Below are 19,493 nucleotides of genomic sequence, written 5' to 3'. Positions count from 1 at the left end.
TCCTCTGCCCCTCCCCGTCCCTGCTCATGCTCTCTTGCTCTCTCTCTTAAAAAAAAAAAAAAAAAAAAAAAAATCCGTTACACTTACTTTAACAATATCATTAGGTTAAAGACTAACTCAGAATTTGTATCTGGAGCACAACTACTCCTTAATATTGTGCTGAATTGTTTTGTTGGGTGGGGCTTATAAAGGTGCCACACTATACACTTGAAAGCTAGCAACCCTGAATGGTTTTTACTTCTTTGCCCTCTCAACTGTTTTCAAATGAAGTTAGTTTTTATTAACGGCAACCTCTAGAGGTCAGTGTAACCCAATATATAAAATTCAGCTTTATGGTCATTAAGCTGTAAACTAACTTTCCATCGTGGTTCTTCCCAGATTTGGTACCTAATTATATTAGAATACTTATAGGCCTGGATCATGCAGGGCAACTGAGAGCTGTATGTTTGTCATCGTATTGCCAGCCGTGTGTAAGAAGAAACGGAAAGGAAGCTGATACTAGAGACTCAGGCATTAGAAGTAGTGAAATGCAGTGTAATCCCCCACTTTTATTGTAGAGATGATTTTCTTCAATCACTTAAACGTAACGTCAGAAATAAAGACGGATTCTGCCAGGGCTTAAACATCTCCCTAGTAGCAGCTTTTATTTGTTTTTAAGGCCAATAAGCTTTTTACAGCACTAAGCAGTACCTATGCACTTTCTCATAGGCTCATGGGACAGAGCAGGGGCCGACAGTTGAGAGGGTCACAAGAATCTTTCCAAAAACTATACTTACACACTAGACAACTAGGAAAATCTTTCTACCACTGGGGGAAAAGTTTACCTAATTTCTAGACATGTTAAAAGAAGACAAATTAAAATATGTCTAAAAGAGTTACTTACCTCATTATGTAGTGAACAGAAAACCCCTCAGAAAAGAAATGTACATGGCAAAGTATAACTCTCCCAGTAGTATTTGTGACTCTATAAACTATCTGTGAGCTGTTGTTTCCCAAGCTATAGTTGCTGAGGATTTTGGTTCTGAGTTCTTTGATAGAATTTGTCTCTAACAAGAGGTTCTTTGGTTTTAAATCTTAAGTCAAAAAGGCTAAAACTGGGGCGCCTGAGTGGCTCAGTCGTTAAGCGTCTGCCTTCGGCTCAGGTCATGATCCCAGGGTCCTGGGATCAAGCCCCGCATCGGGCTCCCTCCTCGGCAGGAAGCCTGCTTCTCCCTCTCCCGCTCCCCCTGCGTGTGTTCCCTCTCTCGCTGCGTCTCTCTCTGTCAGATAAATAAATAAAATCTTAAAAAAAAAAAAAAAGGCTAAAACTCATCTTACCTCGATTCTTCGGTTACTGTACTTCATATCAGAAATAGAAAACTCTATAACAAGAAAAAATAAAATAATTAGATATTCTTAATAATAGAGTGAACGCAGTAGGTCTTAAGCCAGAGTTGGAGATGGAGTGATCTTGGTGCTAACGTTTGAGGAAAAGTTAAAACTAAGAGTTTTTCGAGTTGTAATCCACATGGAATGATTATAGAAACCTTAAGGCTTTAAAAAAAAAAAAAGAAAGAAAAAAGGGGCCCCTGGGTGGCTCAGTCGGTTAAGCAACTGCCTTTGGCTCAGGTCATGATCCTGGAGTCCCAGAATTGAGTCACATATCAGGCTCTCTGCTCAGTGGGGGGTCTGCTTCTCCCTCTGCCCCTCCCCGCATCAAATAAATAAATAAAAATCTTTAAAAAAAAAACACTTAAGGTTACCACCACTGAAGGGGGATGCTGTTTTATGTATAATGTTGTTTTTTATATACAGTTGACCCTTGAACAACATGGGTTTGAACTGCGTGTGTCCATTTATATGTGAATTTTTTTCAATAAATACAATAGGGTACTGTAAATGTATTTTCTTTATGATTTTTAAAAATATTTTATTGATTTATTTGAGAGAAAGAGAGAGGAGAGGGAGGAGTAGAGAGGGAGGGAGAAGGAGAGGGAAAGAATCTCAAGCAGACTCTGTGCTGAGCACGGAGCCCGACATGGGGCTCAATCCCATGACCCCTAGATCATGACCTGAGCTGAAACCAATAGTCAGACCCTTAACTGACTGAGCACCCAGGTGCCCCCTTATGATTTTCTTAATAACATTTTCTTTTCTCTAGCTCACTTTATTGTAAGACTACAGTATATAATACACATACAAAATATGTGTTACTTGACTGTTTATGTTATTGATTAGGCTTCCAGTTAACAGTAGGCTATGAGTAGTGAAGTTTTGGGGGAGTCAAAAGTTATACATGGATTTTCTATGTCAGTGTCCCCAACCCCCACATTGTTCAAGGGCCAACTGTAAATGTATATTATATTTTAATATACATATTATATATATACACACATAACATTTGTATATATGTTTGTATATTTACACTTACATTCATATTCATAATGATACTTATATTTATGTTTATGTTTATATTCTGGTAGGAAATACAAGCTTTCTGGATCAGAGAACAGAGCATTCATTACGCACAAAGCATCACAGCACCAGCTTCCCACACTCCAGTTCCCCACAGGGCAACACAGGGAGCACCAAATGTTTACCTGTGGGGAAGCACCACAGAAGTGAACCCTGAAATTATGAGACTCAGATTGATTGGTACTTTGACCCGCCTTTCTCTCCCAAAAAAGAGAGACCTTTACTATGAAATGTAAGCAAATGTCTCCAAGAGAAAGGGGAAATGTATCTCTGGGTTTTATTATCCTAGAATGTAAGCAAACAGGTCCTGAGGAAATAAATGTCTGAATCTCTCTGGAGCAGTACACTAATTCTAATTTCCAAGACATGTTTATCATTCAATCATCTCTTAACCTTATTTCCTAGTGCTTTTTGTTCATAAAGCCTGGACCATACAGAAATGCGGAAATAAATATTCATGTATAATAGGAGACAGTTGTTTGAACTTAAACACGGGATAGATCATAGATGGGATTTACTAGGTAGTGTGAACCTAGTTGTCCTCTTACCAAAAAGTCAGAATCGTCCCTAAAGCCCCGCCCACCACCGCAGCTTAAAGTTGAAGCCAAAAGTTCCGACGTGTCCCGAGTCAAAGCAGGTCACATAAATGGATGAAGTGGGACATTTGGGGTAGGAGTGAGCTGAAATTGTGTGCCCCAACTAACAAGACAGCCACTACACAGTTCCAAGTGATGCTGTCCACTCCAGATCGATAATCTAGTATGCTAGATTCTCCAGCTGTCAAGAGAAGCCAGAGAGCTGGAGACATTATGTGAAATTTCCCTCTTACCCCCTTAGTGCTTTGAAAGTTGAACAAAATATATTGCAGGTCCATTTTAGCCACAGGCTGCCATTTTGAAATTTGACTTAGAAACAGACCTCTCGGGGCGCCTGGGTGGCTCAGTCAGTTAAGTGTCTGCCTTTGGCTCAGGTCATGATCCCAGGGTCCTGGGATCGAGCCCCGCATCGGGCTCCCTGCTCGGCGGGGAGCCTGCTTCTCCCTCTCCCACTCCCCCTGCTTGTGTTCCCTCTCTCGCTGTGTCTCTCTCTGTCACATAAATAAATAAAATCTTAAAAAAGAAAAGAAAAGAAACAGACCTCTCTAAGATGCAACACAGGTAAAGAAGACTTTGGCAGGTGAAAACTGGTACCTAAGAAGAGGATACCAGTAGGAGGGGTTCAAGCATTCCCCTTAGCCACAGCTACAAAACCACCCTCCAATTCTTTATGCATTTATTCAACAAATATTTATTTGTTTATTTAAAGATTTTATTTATTTATTTGACAGAGAAAGACACAGTGAGAGAGGGAACACAAGCAGGGGGAGTAGGAGAGGGAGAAGCAGGCTTTCCGCTGAGAGGAGAGTCCAATGCAGGGCTCGATCCCAGGACCCTGGGATCACGACCTGAGCCGAAGGCAGACACCCAACGACTGAGCCACCCAGTCGCCCCTTGACAAATATTTATTGAGGTGCCTGATGAGTGACTGATACTATCCTAGAAGATGGCAATATAGTTGTGAACAACAAAGACAAAATCCTTGCCCTCTAACAGGTCATATTCTAGAGGCTGAGGTTTCCCTGTAAGAAGGTGCTACAGGTTAATACCAGAAATACAACAGAATATAATGTATAATTGGGTGCATATGTATAACCTCCTGATTTAAAAAAAAGAAAAAAACTTTTCTAAACCTATTTTAAATATGTGCATAAATATTATCCAGTGTTGGGAAGGCACGACATGAGGTAGAAAAACACTCAAGCACTCCTGGTGAGAAGGTAGAGGTGAGATCTTGCTGGTCGGTACCTTGGCAATATATGTCGAAGGCCTTTTGCATGTGTATAGAATTCCAGTTAAAAGATCAAATGTGCCCGCTTTTCTCCATTCCACAAATTTCTCACTATAATGGTAGTAAAGGAAATTAAAAAGGAGTAAACAAGCACAGCAACAACAAAAGCCCAGAGGACAAGACAGCAGATGAGCCAAGTCAACAAAATTTTACATGGTGAAAACTTAATGGATGAATAATAATTGACTGGTTGTCTGTTCTGCTCAGTGCCTGCAGGGGGAAAACTCAATACGGACTAAGAACTCCAGAAAGGAGCAGGAATTGAAGACCCTGGGTACCTCCAAAGGTGAGGATGAAACAAGGGGTTGCTTGTAAGTCTGTGGAAGAAGTAGTTTCCAGATTCCCTGTCCTGCCCCACTCATCAGGAGTTGCTCTTCTCTGTTCCTGGCAGAAGGCTGGAAGTTTACTTTCTGGAGAGTCTGGAACAAAGATACTAAGGAGCTAGGTATAGCTGAGAGCAGAAACAGGGTGCTGGAGTGAAAATGAAAGGATTAAGGGAAAGCCTACACACTGACAGGTGACTCCCAGCCTTTCAACCCACAGTCAGGGGCTTGGGTTATCCCTGTCTAGGAAAAACTGACCGAGACCAAAGGCTATCTGTGCACACTGACACTTGGGGAATCCCTTGCTCAACCATCTAGGTCTCTCTCTGCCCATTCAACACACTCCCTGGAGCGCACAGCACTTTTAGTGCCAAGAAATACAAACAGACAGCCAAGGAACAACGGATATGTGAGAAAAGCCGCTAATGTGAAAATACAGAGAACAAAACAAATGGAAAGAACAGAGTTCAAAAGAAACAGGGACAGTGAAAAACTATCATTAATACACTTTACGCATCTTTTCTCAGGAAGCTATTGGAAATGCACACTATGAAAAACCCTACCCTAACAGTTTCTCTGCTATGCGATCTCTCTTACTGCAGTAAGCCAGTAAATGCACCTTGTTGGACTACAGGTTTGTCCCCGGAGGTTTAGGCCAATTGGTTTAGGACAGTGGCAAGCAAATATCAAAGACAGCATTGCCCTAAGGGAAAATACTGGCACCAGTGTGCTCTCTGGTAAATAAGTCTTGGGCTAGACAGAGTGGCAAACTCAAATCCTAGAGGAAGGCATCCTCCGTGTAAGCCCCCAAGATTCCCACAGGTAAACATCAACTAAATATGAGTTCATGGTAAAGATTTTTCATACTTTCAAGAAAAAGATGATAGATAGATAGATAGATAGATAGATATATGATTAATAGATAGATAGGTAATTTGTTGGCAGAAGAATAAAGGGATCACTGTAATTAAATGAACTCACCTTCAGATTTTCTTTGTTGCCCCTTCAGAAAGTGAGGGACATCTTCTCTGGCTACAGATGTGGAAATGTTTGGTTCTAAGCAAGGTCTTGGTAAGAAAATGCCCACATTCTCATCACAGAGTTCCTTGGAACTTTCCTCTTCCTTCAGAAGTAAAGGCTCCATGGTCAGCGTCTTTGTCCGGAAGTCCATCATCTCGATTTCATTTGGGAGAGAAACGGCATGTCCTCGTGCCCATTCTTGATGCACTGGCGTTATCTGACTGAAAGGGAGGAGGACACAGTTTCATTCAAAACTCATTCCCCGTGTCTTCTGGATCTCTGCTTCACAGTCCAGCCTGACATCACCAGAAAGTTGGAGAACTATTTCCAAGTGGTGCTGCTGAGTGGAAGAGCTGTATTCTTGAAAGGACAAGACCTCTCCACCTTCTGACTCACACCCCACGTCGTCTGCCTTCTGCACCCCACACTGTAGTTTCCCCAGTCCCTATTTCCTTGAGCAGAGAAATCAGAGGGGCAAAGTGCAGGCATAGGGGATGCCCTCTTTTCCTTCTCCAAAGGCATTAACCAGCCCAGGACTCCTCAAACTATCTTTGGGAAAGGACCGGTTTTTAAATTTTCCAATTCATTGTGGAATGAAACTTTTGTAGCACTTTTATAATAAAAGTGAATTACTATCAGAATAAAACAAAAAATCAAAACCATGAAAACAAATCCCAGGTTTTTCATTATCAAATCAGTGAACCTAAAATTACTTGGTCAAATTGTAATACAACTTTCTAAGTATTTACATTTTCACGTTCTGTCCTGACTTCATCGTGGACTGGGAACAGAAGGACCACAGAATCACATATTAAGTGGCACTGCTGTAGGGTCAGCAAACTCTGACCTAGGGGCCAAAGCCAGCCTTCAGTCTCTTTTTGCAATTTTATTGGATCATGGGCATACCTATTTGTTTTCATGTTGTCTATGACAGCATTGAAGCTACTACTGCAGAGCTGAATCATTGCAACAGAAACCATATGACCCCTAAAGCCTAAAATGTGTATTATCCAGCTCCTGCCACAGTAATATTTATTCCAACCCCTGCTTTAGAGTGTTTTTTGGAGGGTGAATTACTAAAAATGTAGGTTACCACACAAGTATCACTTCATACTTAAATTTCAGTCTAATCTTTCAAAGAAAATTCCTTACTTGTTTTCTTGTAAATCTTCTTGGCTCATTTCTTGGGGATAACTGACATCTCTTGGAAAAGTAACAATAATCTCAACATCTATAGAAACACATGACGGTAATGAAAAGAAGAAAGTAATTAATTCCAGTGGCAACCGGGAACTGAGTATTTTATTTCTGGTTATTTAGCTGATCTGTTTTTAATAATTACAGAATGTGGAATAGACTAGAAAGCCCAGAAATAAACCTACGATTATATGGTCAATTAACTTATGACAAAGGAGTCAAGAGCGTGCAATGGGGAAAAGACAGTCTCTTCAACAAATGGTGTTGGGAAAACTCAACAGCTACATGCAAAAGAATGAAAAGTGGACCACTTTCTTACACCATACATAAAAATAAACTCAAAATGGATTAAGGACCTAAATATGAAACCTAAAACGATAAAAAAACCTAGAAGAGAGCACAGGTGGTAATATCATGTTGCCATAACAACGTTTTTCTAGATAGGTCTCCTGAGGAAAAGGAAACAAAAGCAAAAATAAACAATTGGGATTACACCAAAACAAAAAGCTCTGCATAGCAAAGGTAACTTACAATTAACAAAACTAAAAGACAACCTAGTGAATGAAAGAATTTGCAAATGATATATCTGATAAAGAATTAGTATCCGAAACATATAAAGAACTTACACAACTCAACACCAAAAAGCAAATAATCCAATTAAAAAATGGGCAGAATGGGCGCCTGGGTGGCTCAGTCGTTAAGCATCTGCCTTAGGCTCAGGTCCTGGGATCAAGCCCTGCATCGGGCTCCCTGCTCCACAGGAAGCCCGCTTCTCCCTCTCCCACTCCCCCTGCTTGTGTTCCCTCTCTCGCTGTGTCTCTCTCTGTCAAATAAATAAATAAAATCTTTAAAAAATATAAAAATAAATAAAAAATAGGCAGAAGAATGAGCAGACATTTCTCCAAAGAAGACATAAAAATGACAGATGCATGAGCAAAAAAAGTACGTAACAAAACTTTCCAGGTATAAAATGAAGTTTTATGATGAGCAATGCTTTCTCCCTGGATGGAGAAAACAAGGCCTCCTTTTGTAAAGTGCAACTAATAACACCTACTTCACACAACCATTGTGAACTTTAAATGAGATAATTTTTCTTGCCCCCAGGAACGCACTTGTATATGAATTTTGGTCAAATCCTATCTGATTCCATGGGATGATTTCCAGTATAACCCTTAAGACAGAAAGTTCCAACTTGTAGAATCAATGCTTGCTTACAATATAACATGTTAAATTTACATTAAAACACCAGTGTGAACCATGTTACTTTAAGGTTTGTTCATGTATTCATGTTTTTCCATTCAACAAACTTTTGTTAAGTAAATGCCGAGCCTAACTTTTTATGCTGAAGATACAGAAATAAACAAGGTGCAACTGTGACCTTAGTAAAGACAGCAAATAAGAAAGCAAAGAGTATTATCAAGTTAAACACTGTGATAGAAGTGTACAAATGGTGTTGTGGGAACACAGAGGCGTATCCTTCTAGAACAACCCAGTCCTTGTCCCAGTATTCAGTCGTATCCGTGTATTTCTCAGGACCATTTAGTGAGTCTCCCTATGCCTAGAGGAGCTATAGTTTTAATCAGCCCCACTGATGGAATGCTAGGAAAGAAGTAGAGCAGAGAAGATTAAAGGGAGGTATGAATCAGACAGATCTGGACCTACATCCCTCCTCTGTTCTTCATGGGTGACCTTGGGAAAGTTACTGAATTATCTACCTTTGGTTTTCCTGATGTTTTCCAAATATGACGACATGACTACATGTTTTCTAATAAAATAGCAAGGAGCACTTCTCTAAAAATGAGGTCTTCCCTGGGATGATCAATATATTCTTAAAAATTTTTCAAAGATCCTACCACCACACTATCTATTAGCACAAAATGAGAGGCTTGGAATTACAGAGCCAGAAGGAACTTAGAGCTCATTGGATGCAAGCCCTTCATGTTATAGACAAAGAAACTGGTAACCATGAAGTTGTGTGACATGCTCAGGGCCACTCTCATACTTGGAAGGGAGATGGATGTCTTTCATAACTTTTTTGTCATCATCTCTGAGTGCAAAACCTAGCTGACATGTTAAAGTAAGAAAAACCATACAGCATGCATTCCTAATAACTAAACCATCCATGAAAAGGCTATTCTCTACAAAGGCTAAGTGCAGTTAGTGCTTTGCTGTGGAAGTTAGAAAACTGCACAGAGTGTATTCAGGTGAACATGTTCTCAAGAATGACTCGCTTTTACAGTTATTGAGAACTCATAAACCCAGAATATTTTTAAGCAAATTTAGTGTGTTCACTAGTTTGTTAATTGGTTGATTTCTTTTTTCAAACCAAGAAACAAAGATAGAATAAGCAAGAATAAGAAATACCTACCGTGGTGGAAATTGTTAAGAGCTAATGGCCCCATCCTAATTGTTGATCCCAAATGGGGGGGGAAAGATTATAGAACGTACTGACTCTGAAATCAGCTGGGAGCATACAAATGTTCTCCGTCTTGTCTCTCGAATAGCGTGAATGGTCGTGGGAGCCTCTGAACCTACCCAGTGGGCCAGAAAAGACGCATTATCACATGTAGAAGTAAAACGCTTGCTCCTAAGTGTATCCTTCCACTTAAGAAGAGGTAAGGTAACCCCACCAGAAAATGTTACTGCAGAGAGAAAGTAAGAGGCAACATTTAAATATAGCCAGAAATGTAATTTCACAAAAGAAGTGAAAATGATATTCAAAGTGGGGAAATGATCATTAAATTGCTAATGTTCAGCCATTATTAAAATGAAAACTGAAAATTGGCCGAGTCTACTTCATTTAGTGATGAAAAATTATTGTCTCCAGAAGCGTCTTTCTTTCCTGTATTTTCTGCTTGTTCTGTTTAAATTAATGGGCATTAAAGTTCAAAATATTTTGACACCTTTTCCACATTTTTATAATTTCCTAAATCATGAATCTCAACACAAATTTTTTTTTAAAACTACATTTTCCTGTCTCCTTTGCCACTAGAGCTCAGAAAGCCAACTTGAGAGATAGATTCACGTGAGTTACATGAAAAAAGATAAGATGCCGTCATTGTTTTTGCTGATGTGCTTGTTAGCAGATGGATGAGTTTCCAAGAATGATATGGGAGCAACTTCCTGGTTGTGGCAGAGCAGCGTGATATGGGGGTGAGTAGCCAGTTTTGAGATGTGGTTACAAGAATTCTTCCTGACAATCGAACCTAGAGTCTGTTCTCTTTTGGCTTTTCAATGGTCTGTGAACTTTCTAATATTGTTTTAAAACTTCCTTCATTTCTAACTCAATAAAAAGTAGATTCTGTTATCTGCAACTAAGAATCCTGATGGATACACTGCATTAAAAAAATTTTAAGTCCAGGGGCGCCTGGGTGGCTCAGTCATTAAGCCTCTGCCTTTGGCTCAGGTCATGATCCCAGCGTCCCGGGATCGAGCCCCACATCGGGCTCCCCGGTCCACGGGAAGCCTGCTTCTCCCTCTCCCACTCTCCCTGCTTGTGTTCTCTCTCTTGCTGTGTCTTTCTGTCAAATAAATAAATAAAATCTTAAAAAAAAATTTTAAGCCCAGTAATTTTAGGAAATAAGTTCTTATTCCATTTATGAAGAGTAATTTTCCATGCTCAATGTAGTCTTCAAGGTTTGCATCTGATAATCATTCTAGGAATGTAGCTGATTGATGAATGCAGGAAGATTTTTATACTAAGGAAAAGGATGAGGGATTTTTTTAGGGGGGCCATAAATTGTATTTTGTAAATTACCATCTATAAAAGCCTATAATTAAGCCAATGCATGCTGCAGGAATATTTAGCTGTTAAAGTCTGTGGGTGTGATCTAAACATTATAGAGTTTATATATATTTTAGTGATGCTGACTTTTGAATAGAATACAGTGAACAAGCAGAGATAAACTAAATGATTAAATGTATATATCTACTATCCTGATGTAGATCAGGATATTAAATACACATTTAATCATTTACTCATATGGCATATGCATAAAGTATAAAGTGTTCCAGCACTTTTTTTATTTGTATTTTTTAAAGATTTTATTTATTCATTTGAGACACAGAGATACAGAGAGAGAGAGAGCATGAGCAGTGGGAGAAGCAGACTCCCCGCCGAGCCAGGAGCCTGATGTGGGGCTCGATCCCCGGACCCTGGGATCATGACCTGAGCTGAAGGCAGACGCTCAACCATCTGAGCCACCCAGGCGCCCCGTGTTCCAGCACTTAAACATCAACAGCTTCAAGTATGTTAGAAACACATAAATGGGGGTTAAAGAGATATATTGATACTTAAGATGAATATAATGCACAGTAGTGCCCCAAACGTGTTTATTTCAGACTTGTGACTTAAAAGAGTAACTACTATAGACTAATAACTATGAGAAGAAAATTTATCAGAAATATAATTGCTTCTTTCAAATTTGGAACCCCTTATAAAATCTCAAATTTTAAGCAAGAGCTTAGTGGGGATGGTACCTACCTATGTGCTACGGCTCCTATATGAAAATTCTGTATATTTTAAAATTATAAAAATTATAAATTATTTTAAAAGAATTAATTGCACCTCAAATGGCAAGTCATCTCCAAATTGAGTAGAATAAGCAAGTTATTTAACCTCCTGGAGGGTATTTGGGACACAATTGCTCTGAGAACTCTGCTTTGAAGTGTCCGAAAGTCAAAGTCAGACCACAAGGGGTGTTTGGAAGAGGGCCAGGATTTTTTCATTTTAATTAGGTTTTTGAGGTTTCATGGTGTTCATTATTTCAAATGTTACTAAATTATTCTCTGCCCTCAGCCTGGAGAAAGGCGATTCCAAGCGAGTTTGAGACAGGCAGGAGCTCCCCAGGAGAGGGCAGCATCGCATAATAGGCCAATGGAGATAGTGGTTGGGACAGCGCTGCAGTGTTTGGGGAGGTTCACGGGGTTGCGGAGAAAAGAATCCTAGAGGACAGCCTCCCTGGAGAGTTAGAAATGGAAGCCAGAAAATTGCCGAAGAGAAACAGTAGCAGTGTGAATAAACATTTGACTTAATAAACTTGTAGGTGAGCAGATCATTGTAATCGCTGTGGAGACTATTTTCTGAAAGTGAGAATCTGCAAATAACTTGTGGTCTATTAAATGCAAAGGCACTCAGGCAAATGACAGGATAACATATTTGGAATGGGTGTGTTCTGGAAAATTCCAGACTTATGTCCTCATGGAACAAAAGACTGAGACTTGGGGCTTTAGTGCCTTGTTCAGGCCCCCATCTTTTCCTGAAGAGAGAAGCTCTGGGATAACAGCTGATGGAGAAATGCTTGGTTCTGGAAGAAAAACAGATCCCTGGAGCTGATGGAAGATTCTGAGAGGAGAGAAATGGGGGGAAAGATGTTATCAGACAAAAAGGAAAGGGGGAGAGGATGGCCGGCTGAGCTGGAGTGGGGTGAGTCAGAGAGAGAGAGACAGAAGAGAGATGGCCATTTTGGCCGGCAAGTGGCCAAGACTGTCTGACTGAGATAAGGACCAAAGGATAGGACTGTGAGCGTGTTTTCTTGACCTTTGTGCTTTTCTGTGTTTTCAAAGTTCTCTACTGAGCACTATTGAAATTGGGGTGGTGGGGGACGGGGAGCCAAATAATCAGTTACCTTTGTGAATACATCAAGGATATAAGCCAGATACCTTCTGTCCTGGGTTGCCAATCTTGTCCATCACCACTTGGATCTCCTCCTTCACTAACCAATATGGAATGACTGCAGTCCTCATCTTGGTCAAACTCCTGCAATATCATGAAATAGCAACTCAGTTATTCAATGTACTACTTTGTTGACAGAATGAATATTGATTTTTCTAAGCTAAAGTTTCACACTGTGGATTCCTTTTAAATTGGAGAATGTATTTAGGACTAAAATAATGGGAGAAGTATCTCCTCCTGGAGCACCCGGCTCAGACAGACATGGACATGATTAATTGCACAATCAAAAATGAAGATCAAAGCTGAAATCACATAGACACATAGAAATTCAATATCTTATACTTTTTATCACATCAGCATCCAGGCTGCTAAAGCTGCCACAAATTCCATCTGGGTGGGAAACTGGAAAGAATCCTTTGGCCACAGCAGTGAACAGCCCCAAAGGAACATGATTTTTTCCATAATGCCTCCCTGGGGCATCATTTACAGTTGGTGAGGATGGAAATCCCTGCCCCATATGGAAGCTACAGATATAACTCTAGACTGAAAGGAGGCAGCAAAGCTGATTAAAGTTTTCACTGTGAAAGCTTTCTGATCTAATCATGGCATGCAACCTCTCAAGGAAGGAAAAACCTCCTTTCTAGAAAGTAATCATTATGCTAAGAACCATGGTTGAAAGCCAGCTTGATTTATGAAAAGTAATCCTAACTCCCTAAATAAGAAGTGTTTTCTTATTAGAATTCATTGTTGTCGATAGGGTCCTTCCTCAGGAGTTGTTGCTGCCAGTGATTTTGCCCTATTTAATGTCTAGAACAGTGACAGATGCAAGTAGTATTTAAAATATCTCCTCATAACCGGTAAGTTACAATTAGCTCTCTGGTTTCTATTATCTGGGTGAGCTAGCTATTTAAGGGAACTGTTGGATAAAAAGTCTTTGCCCTAAACGCAGATGCCTGTCACACAGGTGGGCAGGCTATCACAAAGCCTCTGATATGTCATTCATTCATTCCCAGTCGAGCTTGGGAATCTTTCCCACTTTGTTCACTTTAACTACCACAGAAAATACTAAAAGTAAAGTCCTTTATTTACACTGCCATTAAAATGTTTTAGGTATTCAATCATAATAACTTCATAGTCAAACCTATTACACCGCAGTACCTGCTTTTTTTTTTCTTTTTTTTTTAAGGTTTTATTTATTTATTTGACAGAGACACAGCAAGAGAGGGAACACAAGCAGGGGGAGTGGGAGAGGGAGAAGCAGACTCCCGCTGAGCAGGGAGTCCGATGCGGGGCTCGATCCCAGAACCCTGGGATCATGACCTGAGCCAAAGGCAGACACTTAATGCCTGAGCCACCCAGGCACCCCAGCAGTACCTGTTTTTTAAAGCATTTTCTATCTCCTGGCAAAGGTTAGGTACCCTGTCTCAGACCATCCTGGTTGTCAATGGCAAATAAGAGACCTGGGCTGGTTCACCCTGATACTAGACTGTAGTGAATTTCACTGCTTGCTCTTCTCTGCATTTCAAAAATTCTACCACTATGTGGCAAATTTCTTCTCCTTCCTATTCATTTACAAAGGGGGAGCAGGGAACTCTTTTTAGAATATATAGAAATAAAAAAAAAATCTTTAAAAATGCAGTAGAAAAAAAAATCTCCTATCATCGTACAAATAAAAAGCAAACACTGTTAACGTAGAAATAATATTTCCTTAGTTTTTTTCCAAAGTATTTATAAAATATAGTTGCATCACACATTGTTTTATTCAGCTTTTTCACTGAAGACAAGTACAAATTACATAGCAATTTAGTAAGTAAACATTATTTTAATGTAATTGTAAATTCTTTCCGTCAACAAATATCAGAGGGTCATAACAACATTTAGTTAACCCCATGAGTCTTACAATATAAGCCCATAATGCTTATTAGGCAGTTTTTACTTCTTCATTATTACACATAGTGCTATGAACATCCTTGCAATGAATACCCCAATTTTGTATTATTTCTTCAGAGTAAATTTCTAGATATGGAATTATTGATCAAAAGAGTATGAACATTTTTAAGTTGTTTTACACACATTACTTTATTTTAAAAATTTTTTTTAAAGATTTTCTTTATTTATTTGACAGAGAGAGAGACAGCAAGAGCAGGAACACAAGCAGGGGGAGTGGGAGAGGGAGAAGCAGGCTTCCCTCTGAGCAGGGAGCCTGATGGGGGACTCGATCCCAGGACCCTGGGATCATGACCTGAGCCGAAGGCAGATGCTTAACCGACTGAGACATCTAGGTGCCCCCACACATTACTTTGGAAGCAAAGTTTAAGTTACTACTTACACTCTACCAGTGCATGAGGGGGTTTTGCTACATCTTCTCCATTACCATTATCATCACTTTTCATTTTTAGTGATGTAATATATGGAATGGGTCATCTTATTGTTCTTTGAATGTACATACTTTGATTAGTAAAAAAGTTTAGAGATAGTTTCACATATTTATTAACCACTGATTTTTTCCTTTATATATAGTTTTTTTGGATCCTTAGTCTGGAACACTCTATGAGACCTCAAAATATATTTCTATGATTTCATATAATTACAGTGATTCAGTGAAATTTTTATGCTAAGCTTTGGAAAATAGCAGTCTTCATATGGAAGTCTTAATATGCAACTGGTTCTCACATCAGGTGTCTATGTTAATTAATGAGCTGTGATCAGTCTCAGCTGCTCAGTTCATTTATTAGTTGGTCCTCTTGGAAAAGCTGAAAGACGCAGAGTGTGCACACCTACCTACAAAAATCCATGATGATGACTAGCATTTACATATATAGGGTTAGACACTCCTCTATACAACTTACACATACTAACTAATTTAATTCTCACACCAACTCTAAAGGTAAGAACTTTTGTTTTCTTTTTACACACAGGCCCAGAGAGGTTAATCGAGGTCATGTAGCTACCCTATGGTAGAGCCAGGAATCACACTCAGACTCTGAAGTCTGATTCCAAAGCTCTTAAACCCTCTGCTTTCTTGCTACCATGAAACATTTGAAATAAAGAATCTCAAAAAGAACCAGAAGGCTCAGTTGGTCTGCCTTTGGCTCAGGTCATGATCTCAGGATCCTGGGATTGAGCCGCCCATAAGGCTCCCTGCTCAGTGGGGAGTCTGCTTGTCCCTCTCCCCCTGCCCCTCCTCCCTGCTCATTCTCTTTCTCTCTCAAATAAATAAATAAAATCTTTTAAAAAAGGACCATAAAGAAAAGAATCAACAACAGTAAGCAAAATTAAGAGAAAGGATACTAAAACCCATTCGTAAGTTTTGCACAGGAAAAAAATAAAAGACATGTGATAACTGTAAGTACCTGACAACAATTTCTTCGATAGAATAAACTGAAAAACCATAAACATCACACATACACAAAAAAGATATAGGGAATAATATACACTTTGAAGTTTATCATGGAAATGAAGACTCTAAAACAGAAACAGCTCCGGATTTTCTAATTGCCTTTAGAATGCTAAATATGAAAGACTTTAAGATGTACTTGGGTGCCACAAGGAGGACAATTGAAATAATGACACTCAGTCATGAGTGAAGGAGAGAAAATATTAGAACAGCACAGCCCCAACATAAATGGATTTCATAAACCACTGACAATGATGCAGGAGATAACACTAGACTAGAAAAAGTGTGTAGCATTCTAATCTGCAAACAACAGAATCCCAAACTTACAGAAGAGAAAAGAGGCAGAGAAATCATACGTAATTAAATTGTGAAGGAAGATTCTCCTTCGATGAAAGGACATTGGGAGAGGCTGTAAAGTCTCCCAGAGGGCAATCCCAGAAACAAGGCAGCTGCCTATTATTTGTAAACTAGAAAACCCTATTGCAGACAGCCATAAAGAAAAACAAGCTTTCATTCAAAGAACAGAAGTGAAGGATGAACTTGGGTTTTACCATTTAAACCCGAGAGAAAGCATGAGAGAGAAAAGCCGAGTTCAATAGTCAGAGTCTATTTCTCCCTCAGGAATGAGTTCAAAGTTATTTCAATCATAATAAGAAAAATATACAGTGAAGGCTCAATAAACATTTTTAAATTGCATGGGGAAAGAATGTACTGCTGTAAAGGGGTGTTTAGTCCTTTTACAAAAGAAAATTACTTAAACATACCATAAAAAATGAAAAGTAAGTGTTTTTGTGTATAAATTTCTAATGTATGACCGTCGCTTTAAAGATTGGTCTCTAGGTATTTTATTTCAATTACTATGTAATATTAGTAACCAAAACCAAGACAACCTTCAGTGTTGTGATAAAACCTGCTGCTTGGCAGGGTCGCTTGGCCTCACCACTACTGACATTTGGGGCTGGATAACTCGCCGTTGCGGGTGCAATCCTATGCACTTAGCAGCCCCTACCGCTACCCACTAGATGCCAGTTGCACCTCCACCTGTTGTGACACCAAAAAATGTCTCCAAATGTTGCCAAATGCAAGATCACCCCCTGTGGAGGACCACTGTACCAAAGCACCTTTGGTTTGGTTTTTGGTTTTTAACCTGTTCTAAAAACTTATAAATGCACAAAGGAAAATATTCCAATAGTATTAAATAAGCTGGGTTGTTTTTTTTTTTTTGAAGATTTTAAGTACACCCACCGTGGGGCTTGAACTCACAACCCCGAGATCAAGAGTCGCGTGCTCTACCAACTGAGCCAGCCAGACACCCCTATGCTGTTTTTTAATATTAAAAAATAGTAATAATAGTATTAAAAATACACATTTCCATTCTACCTCATCCCATCCCATGCCCCAAAGGAATCCTGATTTAACCATTTCTATACATATATTTTTAAAGATTTTATTTTTTTTAAGATTTTACTTATTTATTTGAGAGACAGAGTGAGCGAGCGAGCGAGCGAGAGAGAGAGAGAGAGAGAGAGCACAAGCAGGGGGAGGAGCAGAGGGGGAGGGAGAAGCAGACTCCCTCCTGAGCAGGGAGCTCGATGTGGGGCTCGATTCCAGGACCATGACCTGAGCTGAAAGCAGAGGCTTAACCACCTGAGGCAGCCAGGCACCCCTAAAGATTTTATTTTTAAGTAATCTCTACACCCAATGTGGGGCTTGAACTCATGACCTTAAGATCAAGAGTTGCATGCTCTACCAACTGAGCCAGCCAGATGCCCTAACCATTTCTATATTTTAATTTTTAATTAATTTCAATGTTTATCAAACTTGCATATTTTTAAAAAGTCAAATAATGGTAAAAAACTTATAACAAAAAGGTCATCAGTTTCCTTCCCCACACTTTCTCTCGGAGATAACCACTTCCAGGCTTTTAATTGTTTCTTTTGGTATTTTCTTCCAGATCTCTAGATAATACTATTGTTCTATCTTCGAAGTCATGAAAATGAAATATTACCTACTTATTTTTTATTATAGTAGACAATTTATATTCTTATACCCCATTTTTATTTCTGTTTTGTTTTACTCATTTTGTTATATATTTTTTAATGCCTAAATATTTCCAACCTCCAGTGATTTCTCCACTTGGTTAAATATATCAGATAATATATTAGTTCCATTTCCTTCCTGGAAATCTCCATTATCCTGCTCTTCTCCCCTCCCCCACCCCAAATTATCTCAGCTCTTTGTTCCCTAGACCGGATACATGGCTGATGCCCTGGAACTTGCCTTCTCCATTATACCAATGATTCTCTCTCTTGTGTTAGATTCCAGATTGCCTGCATCATGGGTCCAATTTTCCTTCTTTATTTTTATCTATTCCCTTAATTTTTTAAAAAGATTTTATGTATTAGGTAATCTCTATACCCAACATGGGGCTTGAGCTTACAACCCCAGTTTCCAGAGTCACATGCTCTACTGACTGAGCCAGCCAGCTGCCCCTCTATTCCTTTAATAGGGCACATAGTAGCTTCCTTAAAAGGTATTTGAGAAGTAAAGTGCTTGAGTGTTCATATGTCTGAAAAAGGTCTTTATTCAACTCTAATACTTGATTTATAGTTTGGACATAGAATCCAAGGTTGAAAACAATTCTTTTCTCAGATATTTGAAAGCATACCCTCTTCTTGGCATTACTTTCAATTTAAGTGTAGCATGCATTCAGAAAAGTGCATAGACTCGTAAATTTTTATAAACTGAACACATTTGTGTAACCAGGACCCAGATCAAGTAAAAGAGTTCTTAGATATAACATGGGAATTAAGATCCATAAGAAAAAGATAAATTGGTTTTCATCAAAATGAGAAACTTTTGTTTGATGAAAGCTGTGTTACAAAGGTGAAAATAACAAGCCAGTTCTTCCTATTGACTAGTAGAAAATATTTGCAAATCACATATCCAGAATATATAAGGAATTCTCTAAACCCAACAGTAAGAAAACAAACAATCCAATCAGAAAATGGATAAAAGTTTGAATAATTTACGCTGATGGGGAATAATAAACCCATGAAAAAATGTTCAACATCAGTCATTAGGGAAATGCAAATTAAAACCACAATGAGAGCCCACCATACATCTATTAAGACAGTTAAAAAAAAAATACTGATAGTGCTAAATGCTGGCCAGGGTACAGAACAACTGGACATCTCATTCATTGCTGGTGAGAATATAAAATGATAAAGCCACTCTGAAAAATTGACAGTTTTTTAAAAAGTTACACATACATTTGCCATATGACCCAGTAAATGGATTCCTGGACATGTATCCCAGAGAAATGAAAATTTATGTTTGTACAGAAATCTATACACAATTGCTCAAAGTTGCTTTATATATAATAGCCCCAAACTGGAAACAACCTAAATGTCTCTCAACAGGTGAATGGTTAACTAAACTGTGAATGTCTGTGCCATAGAATACTACTTAGCAATGTAAAGAAACTTGATACAACTTGGATCTATCTCAAGAGCATTATGCTGAGTAGAAAAAGCCAATC

General features: G+C 39.0%; 1 protein-coding gene across 5 annotated transcripts in view; it reads right to left on the bottom strand.

Moving 5' to 3' along the window:
- Window positions 1-19,493, bottom strand: part of MAP3K19 (mitogen-activated protein kinase kinase kinase 19) — a 53,125-nt gene that overhangs the window by 13,921 nt on the left and 19,711 nt on the right. For 4 of the 5 annotated variants that reach the window (XM_028101315.2, XM_028101317.2, XM_028101319.2 and 1 more), the window contains 4 exons: window positions 12,543-12,639; window positions 6,837-6,915; window positions 5,646-5,905; window positions 1,318-1,361 (listed from right to left, as the gene is read on the bottom strand). In XM_028101315.2, the coding sequence (XP_027957116.2) occupies window positions 1,318-1,361; window positions 5,646-5,905; window positions 6,837-6,915; window positions 12,543-12,639 (480 nt within the window). The remainder of the gene's footprint in view (window positions 1-1,317; window positions 1,362-5,645; window positions 5,906-6,836; window positions 6,916-12,542; window positions 12,640-19,493) is intronic. The other variant, XM_028101316.2, reaches the window with a different exon arrangement.

This window comes from Eumetopias jubatus, unplaced genomic scaffold (assembly GCF_037043125.1).
Source record: "Eumetopias jubatus isolate StellerSeaLion01/CBP00866 unplaced genomic scaffold, mEumJub1_p1.0 scaffold_3, whole genome shotgun sequence".
In the NCBI taxonomy this organism is placed as follows: Eukaryota; Metazoa; Chordata; class Mammalia; order Carnivora; family Otariidae; genus Eumetopias; species Eumetopias jubatus.
Note: the sequence above shows the minus strand (reverse complement) of the source record. Positions and strands in the feature narration are given on the sequence as shown.